We start from the raw sequence: 18,826 nt of genomic DNA, 5'->3' as shown, positions 1-18,826 counted from the left end.
GCAGCCACAGGCGCAGCGGCTGCAGCTGCACCTGGGAAGGCAAATCCTGCCTGTTCCCAGTTCCCCCAAGAACACAGGGAGGCTGAGATCCACAGCTGCAGTTTGGGCGGCTGTAGCCCTGCCCAGGAGGGCGGGGATCCTGCTTGCTCCATAGAGCAGGAGGCCTGGGTCTGCGGCTCTGGTCCCAACCCGGAAGGGGCGGGGCTTCCGCCAGCTCCATGGCGTGTGCCGCCCCAGCCACACAGCGTGATGGCAGCAGCCACTGCCATCACTTGCATTCAACTCACCTATGCTAAAAATAATTCACTGTTAGGCCAGGCACGTGGCTCACGCCCATTATCCCAGCACTTTGGGAGGCCGAGGTGAGTGGATCACCTGAGGTCAGGAGTTCAAGACCAGTCTGGCCAACATGGTGAAACCCCGTTTCTACTAAAAATAAAAACATTAGCCAGGCCTGGTGGTGTATGCCTGTAATCCCAGCTACTCGGGAGGCTGAGGCAGGAGAATTACTTGAACCCAGGAGGCAGAGGTTGCAGTGAGCCGAGATCGTGCCATTGCACTCCAGCTTGGGTGATGAGCAAAACTCCGTCTCAAAAAAACAAAACAAAACAAAAAACAAACAAACAAAAACACTGTTTTTAGGTTAGAAAAAGTTTTGAACCATTTTCTTGATGAAGTACAAATGTTATGTGTATGTTATTTTAATCTAAAACTATGGTATTTTATAATAAATCACTGATTTCCAGAGAGAAAATTAAGGTTTTATTTCCTGCTAAAAGATGCCTAATCTGTTAATCTCATTTTATTATTTATTTATGTATGTATTTTTTTTTTTTTTTTTTGAGACGGATCTCGCTGTGTCGCCCAGGCAGGAGTGCAGTGGCACTATCTCGGCTCACTGCAAGCTCCGCCTCCCGGGTTCACGCCATTCTCCCGCCTCAGCCTCCCAAGTAGCTGGGACTACAGGCGCCCGCCACCAAGCCCGGCTAATTTTTTGTATTTATAGTAGAGACGGGGTTTCACCGTGTTAGCCAGGATGGTCTCGATCTCCTGACCTCGTGATCCGCCCGCCTCAGCCTCCCAAAGTGCTGGGATTACAGGCGTGAGCCACCGCGCCCAGCCGTTAATCTCATTTTAAACAAATGCTTACTTCTCAGTACTTTTACATTGCCATAAATGTTCTAATACACCATTGCAGGACAAAGTCTCCAAAATACCACCACCCAACTTGTCAAATGTATCAAGAGTCTTTATTGGCTGGGCACGGTGGTTTATAAACCTCTGTAATCTCAGCACTTTGAGAGGCTGAGGCAGGAGGATCGCTTGAGCCCACGAGTTTGAGACCAGCCTGGGCAACATAGTGAGACCCCATCTCTACAAAAAATTTTAAAAGTAGGCCAGGTGCAGTAGTTTACACCTGTAATCCCAGCACTTTGGGAGGCCGAGGTGGGCATATCACCTGAAGTCGGGAGTTCGAGACCAGCCTGACCAACATGGAAAAACCCCGTCTCTACTAAAAATACAAAATGTGCCAGGCATGGTGGCGCATGCCTATAATCCCAGCTACTCGGGAGGCTGAGGCAGGAGAATCACTTGAACCCGGGAGGTGGAGGTTGCAGTGAGTCGAGATCGTGCCATTGCACTCCAGCCTGGGCAACAAGAGCAAAACTCCATCCCCCCCGCCAAAAAAAAAAAAAAAACTTAAAAAGTAGCCCGTTGCGGGCCAGGTGAGGTGGCTCATGCCTGTAATCTCCGCACTTTGGGAGGCAGAGGCAGATGGATCACCTGAGGTCAGGAGTTCAAGACCAGCCTGGCCAACGTGGCAAAACCCCGTCTCTACTAAAAATACAAAAATTACCCGGGCCTGGTGGCACATGTCTGTAATCCCAGCTACTTGGGAAGCTAAGGCAAGAGAATCGCTTGAACCTGGGAGGTGGAGGTTGTAGTGAGTCAAGATCATGCCACTGCATTCTAGCCTGGGCAACAGACGAGACTGTCTCAAAAAAAAAAAAAAAAAAAGCCAGCTGTGGTGGCACATGTCTGTGGTTCCAGCTACTCGGTAAGCTGAGGTGGGAAGAATACTTGAACCCAGCAGGTCGAGGCTGTAGTGAGCCATGATCACACCACTGGACTCCAGACTAGGTGACAGAGACCCTGTCTCAAAAAAAAAAAAAAAAAAAAAAAAAAAAAATCTGGCTGGGCATGGTGGATCATGCCTGTAGTCCTAGCACTTTGGGAGGCCAAGACAGGAGGATCGCTTGAGGCCAGGAGTTTAAGACCAGCCTGGTCAACAGAACAAGACTTTGTGTCAACAAAAATTTAAAAGGTGGTACACGCTTGTAGTCCCAGCTACTCGGGAGGCTAAAGGGAAAGGATTGCTTGAGCCCAGGTGTTCAAGGTTGCAGTGAGCCATGATCATGCTACTACAGTCCTGCCTGGGTGACAGAGAGAGACCTTGTCTTAAAAAAAAAAAAAAAAAAAAGCTTTATTGATACTCAAACCATGAGATTCAATAAGTCGATATCTAGGAACTTTTTTGAAAGGTAGTTAGTGATCCTTAAAAAGATTTAAAGAGGGCTGGGCGTGGTGGCTCACACCTGTAATCCCAGCACTTTGGGAGGTCGAGGTGGGCGGATCACCTGAGGTCAGAAGTTCGAGACCAGCCTGACCAACATGGAGAAACCCCGTCTCTACTAAAAATACAAAAATTAGCCAGGTGTGGTGGCACACGCCTGTAATCCCAGCTACTGGGGAGGCTGAGGTAGGAGGAGAATCACTTGAACCCGGGAGGCAAAGTTTGCAGTGACTCAAGATCGCACCACTGCACTCCAGCCTGGGTGATAGAGTGAGACTCCATCTCAAAAAAGAAAAAAAAGATTTAAAGAGATGGATAATAAATTTTTAAAAAAGGTAACACCTATGTAGTGCTTACTGTGTACCAGGCACTGTTCTTAAATGTTTTTTTGTTTTTGAAACGGAGTTTCACTCTTGTTGCCCAGGCTGGAGTGTGCAGTGGCGTGATCTCGGCTCACTGCAACCTCAATCTCCCAGGTTCAAGTGATTCTCCTGCCTCAGCCTCCTGAGTAGCTGGGATTACAGATAACGTGCCACCACGCCCAGCTAATTTTTGTATTTTTAGTAGAGACAGGGTTTCACCATGTTGGTCAGGCTGGTCTTGAACTCCTGACCTCATGATCCACCCGTCTTGGCCTCCCAAAGTGCTGGGATTACAGGTGTGAGCTACTGCGCCCAGCCAAATGTTTTAGATATACTTAACTTTTCAGCCTCAGGACAATCCATTGGTATCATTACTATCCTACAGAGACATTATTTACTTAAAATTATACTGCTAGTAAATTGCAAACCCAGAATATTCATTAAAGCATTGTTTTAATGCTTTAAAGTATTCATTAAAGTGGGCGGATCACTTGAGGTCAGGAGTTCAAGACCGGCCTGGCCACCTGGCCAACATGGTGAAACCCATCTCTACTAAAAATACAGAAACGTAGCCAGGTGTGGTGGTGCACGCCTGTGTTCCCAGCTACTTGGGAGCTGAGGTTGAAGAATCACTTGAACCTGGGAGGTGGAGGTTGCAGTGACCCTGGATTGCACCACTTCACTCCAGCCTGGGTGATAGAACAAGAGAACGAGACCCTGTCTCAAAAAAAAAGAAAACAAACAAATGATGTCTTTTGTATTCTGTTTTTTCGTAATTTCTTATGATAAGCATATTTTTATTAAAACTTAAAATATTCTAGTCATCAGCAAACTAGATTCTAAATCATTTATCCATCTCTTCCTATGTTTACATTTTGGAGAAATGAGGTATTTCTTAGCTAAAACACATTAACAGTGCTATTGCCAGATGCTATGGAAATTCCTTCTCACAGCCTGGCTTATTTAAAATATGTCCTGGCTGGGCGCAGTGTTTCACATTGGTAATCCCAGCACTTTGGGAGGGTGAGGCAGGAGGATTGCTTGAGCTCAGGAGTTCAAGACTACCCTGGGCAACATAGTGAGACCTCGTCTCTACAAAAATTTAAAAAATTAGCCTGGCGTGGTGGTGCACAACTGTAGTCCCAGCTACTTGGGTGGCTGAGGCCGGAAAATCGCTTGAGCCTGGGAGGTCAAGGCTGCAGTGAGCTATGATGGTGCCACTGCACTCCAGCCTGGGTGACAGAGAGAGACCCTGTCAATCAATCGTGTCCTAATTCTTTCTTAATATGTGGGTACATTTTTTTTTTTTTTGAGACGGAATCTTGCTCTGTTGCCCAGGGTGGAGTGCAGTGGCATGATCTCGGCTCACTGCAACCTCCACCTCCTGGGTTCAAGTGATTCTCCTGCCTCAGCCTTTTGAGTAGCTGGGACTACAAGTGCACACCACCACGCCTGGCTAATTTGTATATTTTTAGTAGAGACGGGGTTTCACCATGTTGGTCAGCCTGGTCTCAAACTCCTGACCTCAGGTGATCCGCTGGCCTCGGCCTCCCAAAGTGCTGGGATTACAGGCATGAGCCACCACGCCCAGCCTACTTTTCTATAGTTCATAACCTGTGCATCACTGATAACCTATGTGAAGATTTCAGGACTTCTTTCTTCCTCAGTCTTTCTGGAACTATATGGTCCTACTCCAGGCATAGCCATGTCTGTCTCCCTCAGTGCCTCTTCTCCATTCTTACCCCCAATTCAGTACTTCATCCCTGATCAGCAGTACAGGTTCAGCATAAAACCAAGGAAGAAGGCTGAACAGGAATCAGCAACATAATTTGAGTTGGAAATTTTTCTGAAAATAGACTACAGTATGCAGATTTACACAGATTGCTGCATTTATTAGACTGTGAGATGCATCATTTTGAAATGGGAAAAATTAGGAGAAAAATGTTTAAAACTCAAGAACATTCTGTAAACAACTCATTTCCTCCCACTCCCTGAAATGAAGATAGCAAAAACTGGAAGAAAGAGGAAAAAAATTGTTTTTGTCTCTTGGAAGTCATGGCAGTGATTGTTAAGTTAGTCCTTATCAGCCATAAATCCAGTGTAAATACAGAAATACAGACAGGAATAAAGTAGCAAACAGCCGTGAGGTCTAGGTCTCAGGCTTTCAAAGAAGGAATTGACATTGTCCTTCCAGTCCCCTATTTCATAGCAGGCTTTATTATTACCCTGCAAAGGAGACTTAGTTTTTCTGACTTGTTTCTCATCTCTATGTTTCTTTGAAACCACCGTCTCATGAAATGTATAACACTGAATTGTGGGGTTTTTTTTTTTTTTTTTTTGAGATGGAGTCTCACTGTGTCGCCCAGGCTGGAGTGCAGTGGCGCAATCTCGGCTCACTGCAAGCTCTGCCTCCCGGGTTCATGCCATTCTCCTGCCTCAACCTCCCGAGTAGCAGGGACTACAGGTACCTGCCACCACACCTGGCTAATTTTTTGTATTTTTAGTAGAGACAGGGTTTCACCGTGTTAGCCAGGATGGTCTCAATCTCCTGACCTCGTGATCTGCCCGCCTCAGCCTCCCAAAGTCCTGGGATTATAGGTGTGAGCCATCGCACCTGGCCAAGGGTTTTTCATTTGTTTTTAAAGAGATAACATATATAATAAAGTGCACTCATTTTAATTGGGCAGCTTGATAAATTTTTGCATATGCTTACATTCTTAACACAGAGTTTTTATCTTTTCAGCTCTCTGGCCTGACAACCAATGTTGTGGACATTATTTTGGCTCATCACTTTGGGCAGGTAAGTACCTGTTCCACCCAGAAGAGCTGTGTTTATTGGCTTGCACGCAAATTCTTATTTTACCTTAGGAAAGAAGGGCTGCCTTAGAATTTACCTGATCCTAGCAAGTAACAGTTCCAATGTAGTCTGAAAGGCATGTGGCCCTGCAAAGGTGAATCTTTAACTCATTGCCACATAGCTGTTGACATGTGGAGCTATGAGAGAAGACAGCATCTCCTGCTACCTGTTCCTGTAAGTAGAATGCCATCTGTTAATGTTTGACATCACGTGCCTCCCCAAACATCTTTAGAGCCATTAGGAGGTCTGGGAAAGGCTTCACAGAAATAGAAATTTCAGGGGGAAAAACCTTGAAATAATAGTGCTAAAAGAAGCTTAGAGATTATCTTGTTCAAGCCCCATGTTTTTCAACTGGTGAGGAAACAAGTCTTCACAGAAAGTGGCAGTTATCGTGTACATAATTGCTGGGTAGGGGAGGGAGCTTAATTGGTAGGTGAGGGGGAACCTGGTCTTCTTCAAAGGGAAAAGTGAGTTGGGTGACTGACAAAGGAGTGATGGAGTAAATGAGCAGTGAGGTCAGAAAGCTGTGAGGTGTCTAGAATGGGGAGACGAGAGTGGGTGCTCAATTGTAATCTGCTTAATTTTAAATGTTATCTGAAGGAAAATGGCAGATGGGAAGAAAACTAGCATTTATCGAGTACTGATTATTTATAATACTTTAGATGTGCAAACCAAGTTGTTTTTTACATGGTTCTATTAGTCTGATTTTAAGATAGGGAAACCAAAGACCAGAGAGGCAACATAACTTGCCACCACTATCCAGATGGTAAGTGTGGAGCTGACATTTGAATCCAGGTCAGGCCAAGTCCAAAATCCACAGTCTTTTATTTCATCATATTTTTATCAAAGTTACAAAGTCACATATATTTTAGAGTAGAGAAGTTCTATAGGGCTTATTACAAAGAATCTGTCACCTACCCCATATTCTGCTTTTTAGTGGCAACCACTTTAATTCTTCCAGCTGACTCCTTTGAGTTTTGCCTCCATCTTGCCCTCTCTTTAATTGAGGTAATACTTATACATAGTGTAATGCACACATCCTAAGTGCACCTCAGTGACCATTTACTGATGTATATAGTTTCATGTAACTACCACCCAGAACACAAAACATTTTCATCACCCCACAAAGGTTTCCTCATTATCCTTTCCCACTCAATAATTCCCCACCCCAAACAAGATTTTCACTATTCTGTTACCTCCATAGATTAATTTTGACTGTTCTGAAACTTCATATAAATGGAATGACAGAGTGTGTACTTCTCTGAGTCTGGCTTCTTTTGCTTAACATACTGTCTTGAGATTCATCCATGTCATTCCATGTGTCAGTAGTTCATTCTTTTTTATTACTGTGTAGCAGCAGTTCATTGTATTAATATACTACAAATTAGGGGTCGGGCGCAGTGGCTCTACATCTGTAATCCCAGCACTTTGGGAGGCCGAGGTGAGCAGATCACTTGAGGTCAGGTGAGATCACTAGAGTCCAGCCTGACCAACACGGACTCTACTAAAAATACAAAATTAGGCTGGGCACGGTGGCTCATGCCTGTAATCCCAGCACTTTGGGAGGCCGAGGCAGGTGGATCACGAGGTCAGGAGTTCAAGACCAGCCTGGCCAACATGGTGAAACCCTGTCTCTACTAAAAATACAAAAAAAATTAGCCACGTGTGGTGGCACGCGCCTGTAGTACCAGCTACTTGGAAGGTTGAGGCAGGAGAATTGCTTGAACCCAGGAGGCAGAGGTTGCAGTGAGCTGAGATCGCACCATTGCACCCCAGCTCTGGGCAACAGAGCAAGACTCCATCCCAGAAAAAAAAAAAAAAAACAAAATTAGCCAGGTGTGGTGGCACATGCCTGTAATCCCAGCTACTCGGGAGGCTGAGGCAAGAGAATTTCTTGAACCCAGGAGGTGAAGGTTGCGTTGAGCCGAGATCGCGCCATTGCACTCCAGCATGGGCAACAAGAGCGAAACTCTGTCTCAAAAAAAAAAAAAAAAAATTCAAAAATCAGACGGGCTTAGTAGCCATGCCTGTGTTCCCAGCTACTTGGGAGGCTGTGATGGGAGGATCACTTGAGCCCATAATTCGACACCAGCCTGGGCAACATAGCAAAAAGAAATACTACTTCATATAAGCCTCTGAGGGGAAAGCTAAGGCCAGTATTTAATAATTTCTGAAAAGCAAGAACATCCTCACTATATATATAGTTACATATATATATATATTTCTCTCGCTATATATACAATTTATCTCTCTCTATATATAACTATGTATATATATAACTATGTATGTACATATATATAAAAAATATATGTTTAATTTAAAACATATGAGGTCATAGTGGATTGTCATAAGACTGAAGAGTTCATTTAAAATTTAAGCATCCAGGCTGGTCTGAAGGTAGGGAATTATCTGAATTGATTGTTCACAGTTAGTTACAGATTGAATTCCCTGTTCCACTCTTTCCCCTTTCTCACCACTGCTCTTGACCAGTCAAAAAGATAATAAAAATTAAAAATAAATTTTAAAACATGTAAGCAAGTTAATGCTTGTATTAATTTGAAATGGAAACAAACATGGTTTTTAAACATGAATAATGCTCAACTTCACCAATAAGAGAAAAAAATTAAAAATACGTTTGTACTAGCAAGGATGTGGGAAGATGGGTAGTGTAAATAAATGAGATAGCTCTATATATCCAGATAAGGAATGATCTCTACCATACTTTACAAGGGAAAGCAAGTGTAGAACAATATCTAGAGGACTATAATTTGTGTTTTTAAAAAGATGGGAGTCTGTTTATTTGTTTGTTTGTTGAGACAGGGTCTTGCTCTGTTGTCCAGGCTGGAGTGCAGTGGTGCCATCTTAGTTCGCTGCAGCCTCGACCTCCTGGGCTCAAGCCATCCTCCTCCTTCAGCCTCCTGAGTAGCTAGTACTACAGGCACGTACCACCACACTAAGCTAGTTTTAAATTTTTTTGTAGAGATGGGGGTCTCACTATGTTAACCCATGCTGGTCTCAAACTCCTGGCCTCAAGAGATCCTCCTGCCTCAGCCTCCTAAAGTGCTGGGATTACAGGCATGAGCCACCACACCTGGCCTGTCATTTGGTATTCACTTTTCTTATTATAATACCTTTAGAATGAGACTGGGACTCTCACAAAGTTTTCTAGTAGTGATTCGTGTACCCTTCAGTTTCAGGTAGACGCTTGTCAATTTCCAGCTGTATTCTGGGTTCATTTCATCCACATGGTTGTGAAAATGTGAAGAAATTTTTTCCATGTCTCTATTTCTCTAACAAGTCTTGGTGGTGAACTTTACACATTGCCCTGGATTAACGGACTTCTTAATTATCCCTGATATATTTCTTTCCTCCAATGCAATTTCTTTATGCTTAAAACTGCTTATTGATGTTGTGTGTATGCACACACGTATTTACATGTATGCTTATGTACTCAAGAATCTGGCAGCTAGCTCTGATGACATCTGAGAAGGCCAGCAACAGAGTGACCATTAAACAGTGGGTGGTGGAGAGGGAGACTTTTCACTGCATAGACCATTTTGTTTCTCTCGTATTTTATACCTTTAAAAGTATTGGTAATAAGATTAAAATAAATGAGCCAGGCACAGTTGAGTGTGCCTGTTGTCTCAGCTCCCCAGGAGGCTGAGGCAGGAGGATCTTGAGCCCAGGAGTTCCAAGCTGCAGTACATTATGATAGTGCCTGTGAACAGCCACTGCACTCCAGCCTGAGCAGCGTAGTGAGTCCCCATCTCTAAAATAAAATTTAAAAGATTAAAATAAATAATGAATTACTAAATCAATAAAGTGTCATAAACGCAATGGAATATATAATTATACAATGTGTAATATTAAATGGTGGTATATATAGATAGGTAATATGCTGATTATATCAGTGAAGCTATAGATTTATGGTTATTAAAGATTTATGGTTATTAAAAGAAATGTAGCCAGGTGCAGCAGATCACTTGAGGTCAAGAGTTCAAGACCAGCATGGCCAACATGGTGAGACCCCGTCTCTACTAAAAATACAAAAAAATTAGCTGAGCATGGTGGTGCATATCTCTAATCCCAGCTATTCAGGAGGCTGAGGCAGGAGAATTGCTTGAACCCGGGAGGTGGAGGTTGCAGTGAGCTGAGACTGCGCCATTGCTCAGCCTGGGTGACTGAACAAGACTCCATCTTATAAAAAAAAGAAAAGAAATGTTACATTCCATTTGTTTTACACTTTATGGTTTATATGTTTATATAACTTTTCTTACTTAATCTTTAAAACAGCCTTGTCAGATAGCTGGTTATTGTCTTCATTTTACAATATCTCCGTTTTTGTGAAGAATGGCAGAACATTAAAAAAAATACAAAGAAATCAGGGTTCAGAGTGACAAGGTGACCTAAGTTCCACAGCTAGTACTTGAATCCATAATAGGTCTTTTGCTGCCCTCATCTGACACAGAATATAGCACTGAACCAGTCTGATGCAAATAATCAGTCATTCAGCCTACCAGTACATCAGTAGTCCCCAGGCTCTGCCCCAGTTCCCATCATGAGCCGCACGATTTGGCTTGTGGTAATGAAAATGCAAACCAAACAAGATGGACTTATTCTGGAGCTCAGAAGCTTACCCATGTCTTCTTTGAACTGTTCTAGGAAGAGTTACAGGCCAACCTGGACCTGATCCAAACCTACAGAATGCATATTGCCCAAGACATCAACCAAGACAACCTGCAGCTCTTCTTGAATTCCTACAATGGGTATAGTTTTTTCCTGTTTCTTCACTTAAATGTAAACAGGTCTAAAAAGAGGAGGGTGGGAGAAGGAGAGAGGACTGTATCTAATCTTGGGACCAGCTTCTCCGAGGTGAAAATGTGAGCCCCTTCTGGCTTTCTAGAAACATGGACAAAGATTGAGGAAATGGATCAGCTGTAACTTACCCAAAATTATACAGCCAGTAAGGAGTAAAGCCAGATTTTGAACCTTGTCTCTCTAGCTCTTTCCTCTGTATAACAGAGCCTCCCTATTTTTAGTTGAAATCAGAAAGATTAAGCCCTTTGCTAAACTCAGTTACAAGGAAAACACCCCTCCCCCCTCCTCAAAGTGTAAGTCATTCTCTTAAGGAATTTATTCCTGTAAATTAAACACTTAGGGCTGGGCGTGGTGGCTCATGCCTATAATCCCAGCAGTTTGGGAGGCCGAGGTGGGCGGATCATGAGGTCAGGAGTTCAAGACCAGCCTGGCCAACATAGTGAAACCCCATCTCTACAAAAATACAAAAATTAGCCGGGTGTAGTGGTGGGCGCCTGTAATCTCAGCTACTTGGGAGGCTGAGGCAGGAGAATCGCTTGAACCCGGGAGGCAGAGGTTGCAGTGAGCTGAGATCATGCCACTGCACTCCAGCCTGGGTGACAGACTGAGACTGTGTCTCAAAAAAATACATTAATTAAACACTTAGGACTTGAGAGTTTCAGTGGTGTTGCTGTTGGGTGTTGAGGCTGTCTCCTTGCAGCATCCCAAAGAGTCCTTCAGGGTTGAGCCAAGAGCTTCCTTCCTGCTCCATACCACTCAGGATGCCACTGAAATGGCGACTCAAGAACCAAGTCATAGGGCCTCTTCCCTTCTCAGGTGTGAAGGAAAGATAGTTTCACATTCCTTGATAAATTTTGGTGTTTATGACCAGAAAATAACCTGAGGTGCTACGACTTTACCCAAAAAGGGCATTGCTTCTGCTTTGTTTTTCTAGACGCAGAGACCTGGAGATCGAAAGACCCATACTGGGCCAAAATGATAACAAATCAAAAACATTAAAGTAAGTTCCTCAGTTTCCTCAGCTGACTTGCCAAATATAGACTAATTTGGTGTTCATAGACTTTCATAGACTAATTTGGTGTTCAGTGGAATTTATGTGCCTATTTGCTGAGTGACACCTCTTACTTTGCCTACCTAGGTGTTCTACTTTACTGGTGGTAGGGGACAATTCGCCTGCAGTTGAGGCTGTGGTAAGTATGTCCTCATGCTGTGAAGATGAATGAGATCAAAATGTAATAAAATGTGTAGGCCAGGTGCAGTGGCTCACGCCTGTATTCCCAACACTTTGAGAGGCTGTGGCAGGAGGATCGCTTGAGCCCAGGAGTTTGAGACCAGCCTGGGCAACACAGTGGGACCCTAACTCTACAATATATATTTTTTTAATTAGCTGGCATGGTGACAGCCTGTAGTCCCAGCTACTCTGGAGGCTGAGGTAGGAGGATTGCTTGAGCTCAGGAGGTCAAGACTGCAGTGAGCCATGATTGTGCCACTGCACTCCAGCCTAGGTGACAGAGTGAGACCGTGCCTCAAAAAAAAAGTATGTAACACACTGCTGACACACTAGAAACAGTCGGTAAATACTAGTTTTTGTTCTTTCTGATTGCACATATCAGGGTTTGCTCTTTGTCATACATTTTGGAAAATTAATTTATCCTTAGATTTCATTAGATGGGATCAGTTTTTTTCTTGATTGCTTTGTGTTGTGTAGTTCACTTTGTGGCAAGTAGTACAACTAAACACCATTTACTTATTGTCAGATTTCCGACAGCCTCAGCCTTTAATCTGGAATAGATTACCACCATAAATCCAGCAGGCTGGAAGGCCACCTCTGCCTCCTTCTGAAGGACATAGCACATGGATAAAAATGATATATGCTCATTGTAGAAACTATGAAAAAAATTTAAAAATAGAAGGATGAGGGGAAAATCATGATCCCATTACCTAAAGACAGAGTATTATTTTTTGCCTTACGTAGACCTGATTATATTAAATATACAAGATTTGGGCACCTGACTTAACACTATTGATAGCATTTTTCCATTATATAATCAGTATGTCTGTAGGTTTACCACTATTTATTTAACTTTGTTCTCATATTAATTCTGATTTTGCATTATTAATAATGTTACTGTTGGCCAGGTATGGTGGCTCATGCCTATAGTCCCAGCACTTTGGGAGGCTGAGGTGGGTGGATCACCTGAGGTCAGGAGTTCAAGACCAGCCTGGCCAACATGGTGAAACCCCATCTCTACTAAAAATTAGCCGGGTGTAGTGGCATGCACCTGCATTCCCAGCTACTTGGGAGGCTGAGACAGGAGAATTGCTCAAACCTGGGAGGCAGAGACTGCAGTGAGCCAAGATTGCGCCACTGCACTCCAGCCTGGGCAAGACAGAGAAAGACTCTGTCTCAAAAAAATAAATAAAAATAAAAATAATGTTACTATTGAACATCCTTAGGAAATCTTTGAATCTTTGATTATTTCCTTGGGATGGATTTCCAGAAGTGGAATTAATGTGTCCAAAATTATACATCTTTACAAAGTCTTTAATACATTTTCCCAGGTTCCTTTCCAGAAAGGATATACCAGTATATTGCCACCAGCACTGTATAAGCATGCCTGTTTCACTGCACACTGTCTAGCATTGAATCTTTTTTTTATTAGTAGTTAATTCGATTGGTTAAAAATAGTATCTCACTGTTTTAATTTGCATTTATTTGATTACAAATGAAGTTGATAGTTCTTCATATGTCTAATTATGTGTTTCCTACAGCATATATAACTTAACTAAATATCTCTGAAATTACTTGATTTCTTTGGCTGCCCTAAATAGAGCAAAACATTATGGAGTAAAGCTTTTTGGAAAGGAAGTCTAACAAATAATCAGAGGTGTAGACGTAGTTGAGAAGGTTTGTGGAGTGGGGAAATGTTTGTAGGGTGAGAATATGCAGATGTGAAAGGATAACATTCGCATCTCCCTGAACTGCCCTGTAAAACACTACGTGTCTGTTGTGAAATACATGGCATGACTTGCACATAGAGGCCAATAACCCTCAGTTCCCCTTCCTCAAAAAACATTCCCCAGAGGTAAAAAGGTTATAGTGGTGACCCCAATTTATCAAGAAGGAACTTTATAAAGGTCAGTGTTTTCTGGCTAAAAAGGTGGAGATACATGCTGCCAAACTGTCAAAAACATTTTTAAATGAACATATATACTTAATACAGGAAAATATTTTTAGAAAATATTCCTAATCAGAATTTCCTTACAATGCTTAGTATTTCTGTTCATCTTGGATCTAGTCATTTGCCTTTTTTAAATTGTGTGGACTTAAAGCAACCTTTGCAGTTATTTTTCAAGACTGTAATAATTTGGCTATATAGATAAGGCCTCTCCCTCTTTCTGATTTCCACATCTTCAGTGTTTATGAGAATTCTGGAGCCCTGTCTATACCACAAGTAGATGCTCTTTCATACACAGTCAAACCTAGTTCCCCTGCCAGAGCATTTTATCCCACAAGTGTGTAGGGATTAAGAGGAATATCCATGCATGGAAGAGCAAGAAGAAACTCTACAAATTCTAGTCATTGTCAGTAACTGCAGTAACTATTCTTGCTTACTTATTCATTCAACATCATATTTTGAGCATCTCCTATTTACTCAGTGCTATGAAGAATATGAAAATGAGTAAGATTCAGGCAGCTGAGGAGAAAGTAGATGTCAAAAACCAGTGGCTGTGGCTCACGCTCATAATCCCAGCACTTTGGGAGGCCGAGATGGGTGGATCACCTGAGGTCAGGAGTTCCAGCCTGGCCAACATGGCAAAACCTTGTCTCTACTAAAAATACAAAAACGAGCTGGGTGTGATGGCATGCACCTGTAATCCCAGCTACTTGGAGAGAGAATTGCTAGAACCCAGGAAGCGGAGGTTTCAGTGAGCTGAGATCGTGCCACTGCACCCCAGCCTGGGAGACAGAACAAGACTCCATCTCAAAAAAAAAAAAAAAAAAAAAAAAAGAAACAACAAAAAAAAACAGTGATTGTTGTTGTTCTACTAGATATCAAGACTTCTTATAATGTTGTTGAAATTGCAAAGTAGTGAACCAAGGAAAGCATGATTTATTATGTTAAATCCAGATTTGAGAGTTCACTCTTCCAGAAAATATTTATAGTCTATCTACTATGTTCTAAGCACTGTGCCTAGCAGTTAGGGATCCAGTTTTTAAATTCTACCTTTTAGAGTTAATGCGCATTCTGTAGTGAACGGGTACATTTGTTTGTCACTGCCTGCATTGTCCTTTGTATAGAGCAAATCAAAACTCCGATTTGGTGATCCTGACTTTTATATTATCCCTGATTTTAGAAGAGTTTTGTATACCTGCCTACCCGCAATCCCCAGACTAAAAGTTCATCTGGATTACTGGGTCTTGCCTAGGTAATTTTAACCACTGCTTGCTGCCACTTGCAGTCTATCACGTAGGCCACTGCTCTCTTAAAAACAACTTAGATCCTGTCACTTCAGACACCTTCTGTGGCATCCTACCTTCCACAGTCAGCTCCAGCCTGTGCCCCAGCCTCACTTTCAGTCTACCTCACCTCACACTTGGCTCGGTAGCCATTCCGTTCCACCCCTGGGGCTTTGCTTATGCTTTCGCCTTGATTCTGGAAGTCCTCAAACACTCACCTTTTCCCTTTATCTATCTGTAGAAATCCCACTCCTTTCTGTGTTCACTCAGCTCAGTTGTGAAGTGTTTGCAGTGGTTTCATTTTGCTTTGTATTACATGTTTCACCCTGCTGGATCCAGATTCTAAGCACAGGTTTTGTATGTGTGTTCTTAGCAGACATATAAACGGAGAAATCCAGTTGATCAAAATAGCCCTAAAATAATATGGAACCAACAGATTGTCTCCCCAAAACATTTTCTTTGAGATTCCTGCCTTCATGAACACAAGGGTGCACGATATCAGACCTGTGAATGCACAGGGCTGTGATTCTTAATTAAATGACTCCATGAGAGAAAAATGAGAAGAGTTCAACTTTGGACTGGATAGCCAAAGACCTTGAGATAGAAAAGAGTGAGGATATAAAGAATGGCAAACCCACTAAGGAAAGAGGTGAAAAGTGAGGCAAGGGAGGTGCCCAGGGCTTAGTCATTAGAACCAGTTGTACTCAGAAGCCATTAAAAGATCCCAGCAGGAGAGGACCCACGGTCCAGTCCATTTCTCAAAGAAGTAAGGTAACCTACTTTCATGTTATATAGCTAGTCAGGAGGAAGACTTAGATTCAGCTTGTAGTTTTTTAAAGACACGTAACAGATTCAGAAAATTAGATAAGTGAAATTTTTAGATCTGCTCAGAAATATCAAAGTATATCATATAAATATATCTCCCACTATGTATTTTGGTAATCTCTTTGGCTGGCTCAGCCTTCTCCTGACTGAGCTGTTGATCTTGCAAGATGATTCTCATACCAAGCTATTTCGTTTTTTTTCCTAGCAACTCATAAAATTATTTTTTTCTCTTTTTTTAAATTTTAGGTCGAATGCAATTCCCGCCTGAACCCTATAAATACAACTTTGCTAAAGGTAATGTGCCTTCTTCCCTCACTTCCAACCCTTATATGTGCTTCAGATTAATCATGTTTCCTGGAATAATTGCTTAGAAAGGTGCAAAGCTTCCCTCTCTTTGGTTATCTCATTCTCTTCTTTTTCTTTGAGACAGAGTCCCGCTGTGTTGCCCTGGCTGGAGTGCAGTGGCGCGATCTCGGCTCACTGCAACCTCCACCTCCCGGGTTCAAGCAATTCTCCTGCGTCAGCCTCCTGAGTAGCTGGGACTACAGGCATGTGCCACCACGCCCGGCTAATTTTTCGTATTTTTAGTAGAGACGGGGTTTCACCGTGTTAGCCAGGGCGGTCTCGATCTCCTGTCCTCGTGATCCACCCACCTTGGCCTCCCAAAGTGCTGGGATTACAGGTGTGAGCCACCGCACCCAGCCTTCATTCTCTTTTTAAAATAATCCTTTTGGCCAGGTGCGGTGGCTCACACCTGTAATCTCAGCACTTTGGGAGGCTAAGGCAGTTGGATCACGAGGTCAGGAATTTGAGACCAGCCTAGCCAATATGGTGAAACCCCGTCTCTACTAAAAATACAAAAATTAACTGGGCATGGTGGCCCATGCCTGTAGTCCCAGCTACCTGGGAGGCTGAGGCAGGAGAATCACTTGAACCTGGGAGGCGGAGGTTGCAGTGAGCTGAGATTGCACCACTGCACTCTAGCCTGGGCGACAGAGCAAGACTCCATCTCAAAAATAAATAAACAAATAAATAAAATAAAGCTTTTTTCCTGAATATGTTCTCATTATAAAACACTGCAAAAAAGAGGAAAGCATATGGAATAAAATAAATTTAAATTATTTGTAATCCTACCACCCAAACCTCTGGTAAAATACTGCTGTCTTTTTCCTATACATTTTTACATCATTAAAATTAGAGACGGGCTGGGCACGGTGGCTCACACCTATAATCCCAACACTTTGGGAGGCTGAGGTGGGTGGATCACTTGAGTCCAGGAGTTTGAGACCAGCCTGGGTGACAGAATGAGACCCTGTCAAAGAGTATTTACAACCCTGTATCTGTTTTCCTCAACTTTATGACATAGCCTTTCCCATGTAACTAAAAACTTTGGCTGGGTGCAGTGGCTCACACCTATAATCCCAGCGCTTTGGAAGGCCGAGGTGGGAGGCCAGGAGTTCGAGAGCAGTCTGGGCAACATAGTGAGACTCTGTCTCTACAAAAACAATAAGAAAATTAGCTGGGCTTGGTGGTGCGCATCTGTAGCCCCAGCTACTCAGGAAGCTGAGGCGAGAGGATTCCTTGAGCCCAGGAATTCGAGGATTTGTGCTCCTGATGCTGCACTCCAACCTAGGTGACAGAGTGAAACCCTGTCTCTAAAAAAAAAAAAAAAAAAAAAACTTCGTCAACGTGATTTAATATTGTGAGAATTAAGATAATGGATGTAAATTCTGTATATGCAAAATCCTGCTGTATTGGTAAGGAAGCTTTTAGTAACAATTCTTATGATGAGGGTGGATGCATTTTCTTTCTCTTAGGGCAAATACAGACCAACTCTTATGCTAAATATCTAGAGTTAGTATCAAGTGTCTCCCCTTTTGAGTATAACCGAAGCAAGAGTTTCTGCCGGTCATTGTTTCATCTTAGCTTTTCCTAGAGCCTCTACTAAAGTGTTGAGGTAGCTGACCTTCTAGTTTGAACTTGGGAACTTGGACTACTGTAGATTTCAATGCCGATCGTATGTTGCTTACTGCTACATTTTCAGTCTGAAAGACCTCTGCCATCTTCCTTTTCCCTTTGAAGTGTGTTTGAAAGGGAAGTGCTGTTACCAGAAACAGCCTGTAGTTCCTAGAAATCTAATGTGAAGTTAATGCTCTGAGGTGACCACATTCAAAATGTTCTGCCCTCCAGGCAATTGATGGGCTGGTCTAAAAATTTTGGGGAGGGGCTGGGCATGGTGGCTCACACCTGTAATCCCAGCACTTTGGGAGGCTGAGGCCAGGAGTTCAAGACCAGCCTGCCCAACATGATGAAACCTCATCTCTACTAAAAATATAAAAATTAGCCGGGCATGATGCCGGGCACCTGTAATCCCAGCTACTCCAGAGACTGAGGCAGGAGAATCGCTTGAACCTGGGAGGTGGAGGTTGCAGTGAGCCAAGATTGCACCATTGCACTCCAGCCTGGGCAACGAGAGTGAGACTTTATCTCAAAAAAAATTTTTTTTTAAGTTTGTAGTTTCAAATTAGTTTCTCATTTCAGGTTTGAATCAATATACAAAAGCATAAAACTAAACCCTACAGTAACCATAGACATAGTTATTTTTCGCAAAAATGCCCATCTACAACACCATGGAATAGAGTGGATAACTCCTATGGCACATTGAACTGATTCTCAAACCATTTGATAGGTACCCATCTTGGAAATAGTTTCTCCCAGTATTCTCTCTGCATATGGGAACTGTTCTGTGTTCTAATCAGGTTTCAGCTCCTAAACTTCATGAAAATACAGTCTGTGCTGGTTTGGTTTTTTGTATATTTGTTAAATGTTTGTTTATAATCTTATGCTTAGAATTTTCAGGGGCCTCTCCCTTGTTAATCTCAAACTTCTGCGTCTTCTGTGGCATTCTCCTCAGTAGTAGTCCCCCT

At 42.8% G+C, this 18,826-nt stretch overlaps 1 protein-coding gene across 9 annotated transcripts in view; it reads left to right on the top strand.

Annotated features, from left to right (window-relative positions):
- The window catches only part of NDRG3 (NDRG family member 3), a 94,142-nt gene that overhangs the window by 69,384 nt on the left and 5,932 nt on the right, over window positions 1–18,826 (top strand). For all 9 annotated transcript variants that reach the window (XM_001138768.5, XM_009437171.4, XM_009437169.5 and 6 more), the window contains 5 exons: window positions 5,681–5,737; window positions 10,457–10,560; window positions 11,547–11,612; window positions 11,751–11,802; window positions 16,146–16,193. In XM_001138768.5, the coding sequence (XP_001138768.1) occupies window positions 5,681–5,737; window positions 10,457–10,560; window positions 11,547–11,612; window positions 11,751–11,802; window positions 16,146–16,193 (327 nt within the window). The remainder of the gene's footprint in view (window positions 1–5,680; window positions 5,738–10,456; window positions 10,561–11,546; window positions 11,613–11,750; window positions 11,803–16,145; window positions 16,194–18,826) is intronic.

The sequence above is a fragment of the Pan troglodytes genome, chromosome 21, assembly GCF_028858775.2.
Source record: "Pan troglodytes isolate AG18354 chromosome 21, NHGRI_mPanTro3-v2.0_pri, whole genome shotgun sequence".
Taxonomy (NCBI): Eukaryota; Metazoa; Chordata; class Mammalia; order Primates; family Hominidae; genus Pan; species Pan troglodytes.
Note: the sequence above shows the minus strand (reverse complement) of the source record. Positions and strands in the feature narration are given on the sequence as shown.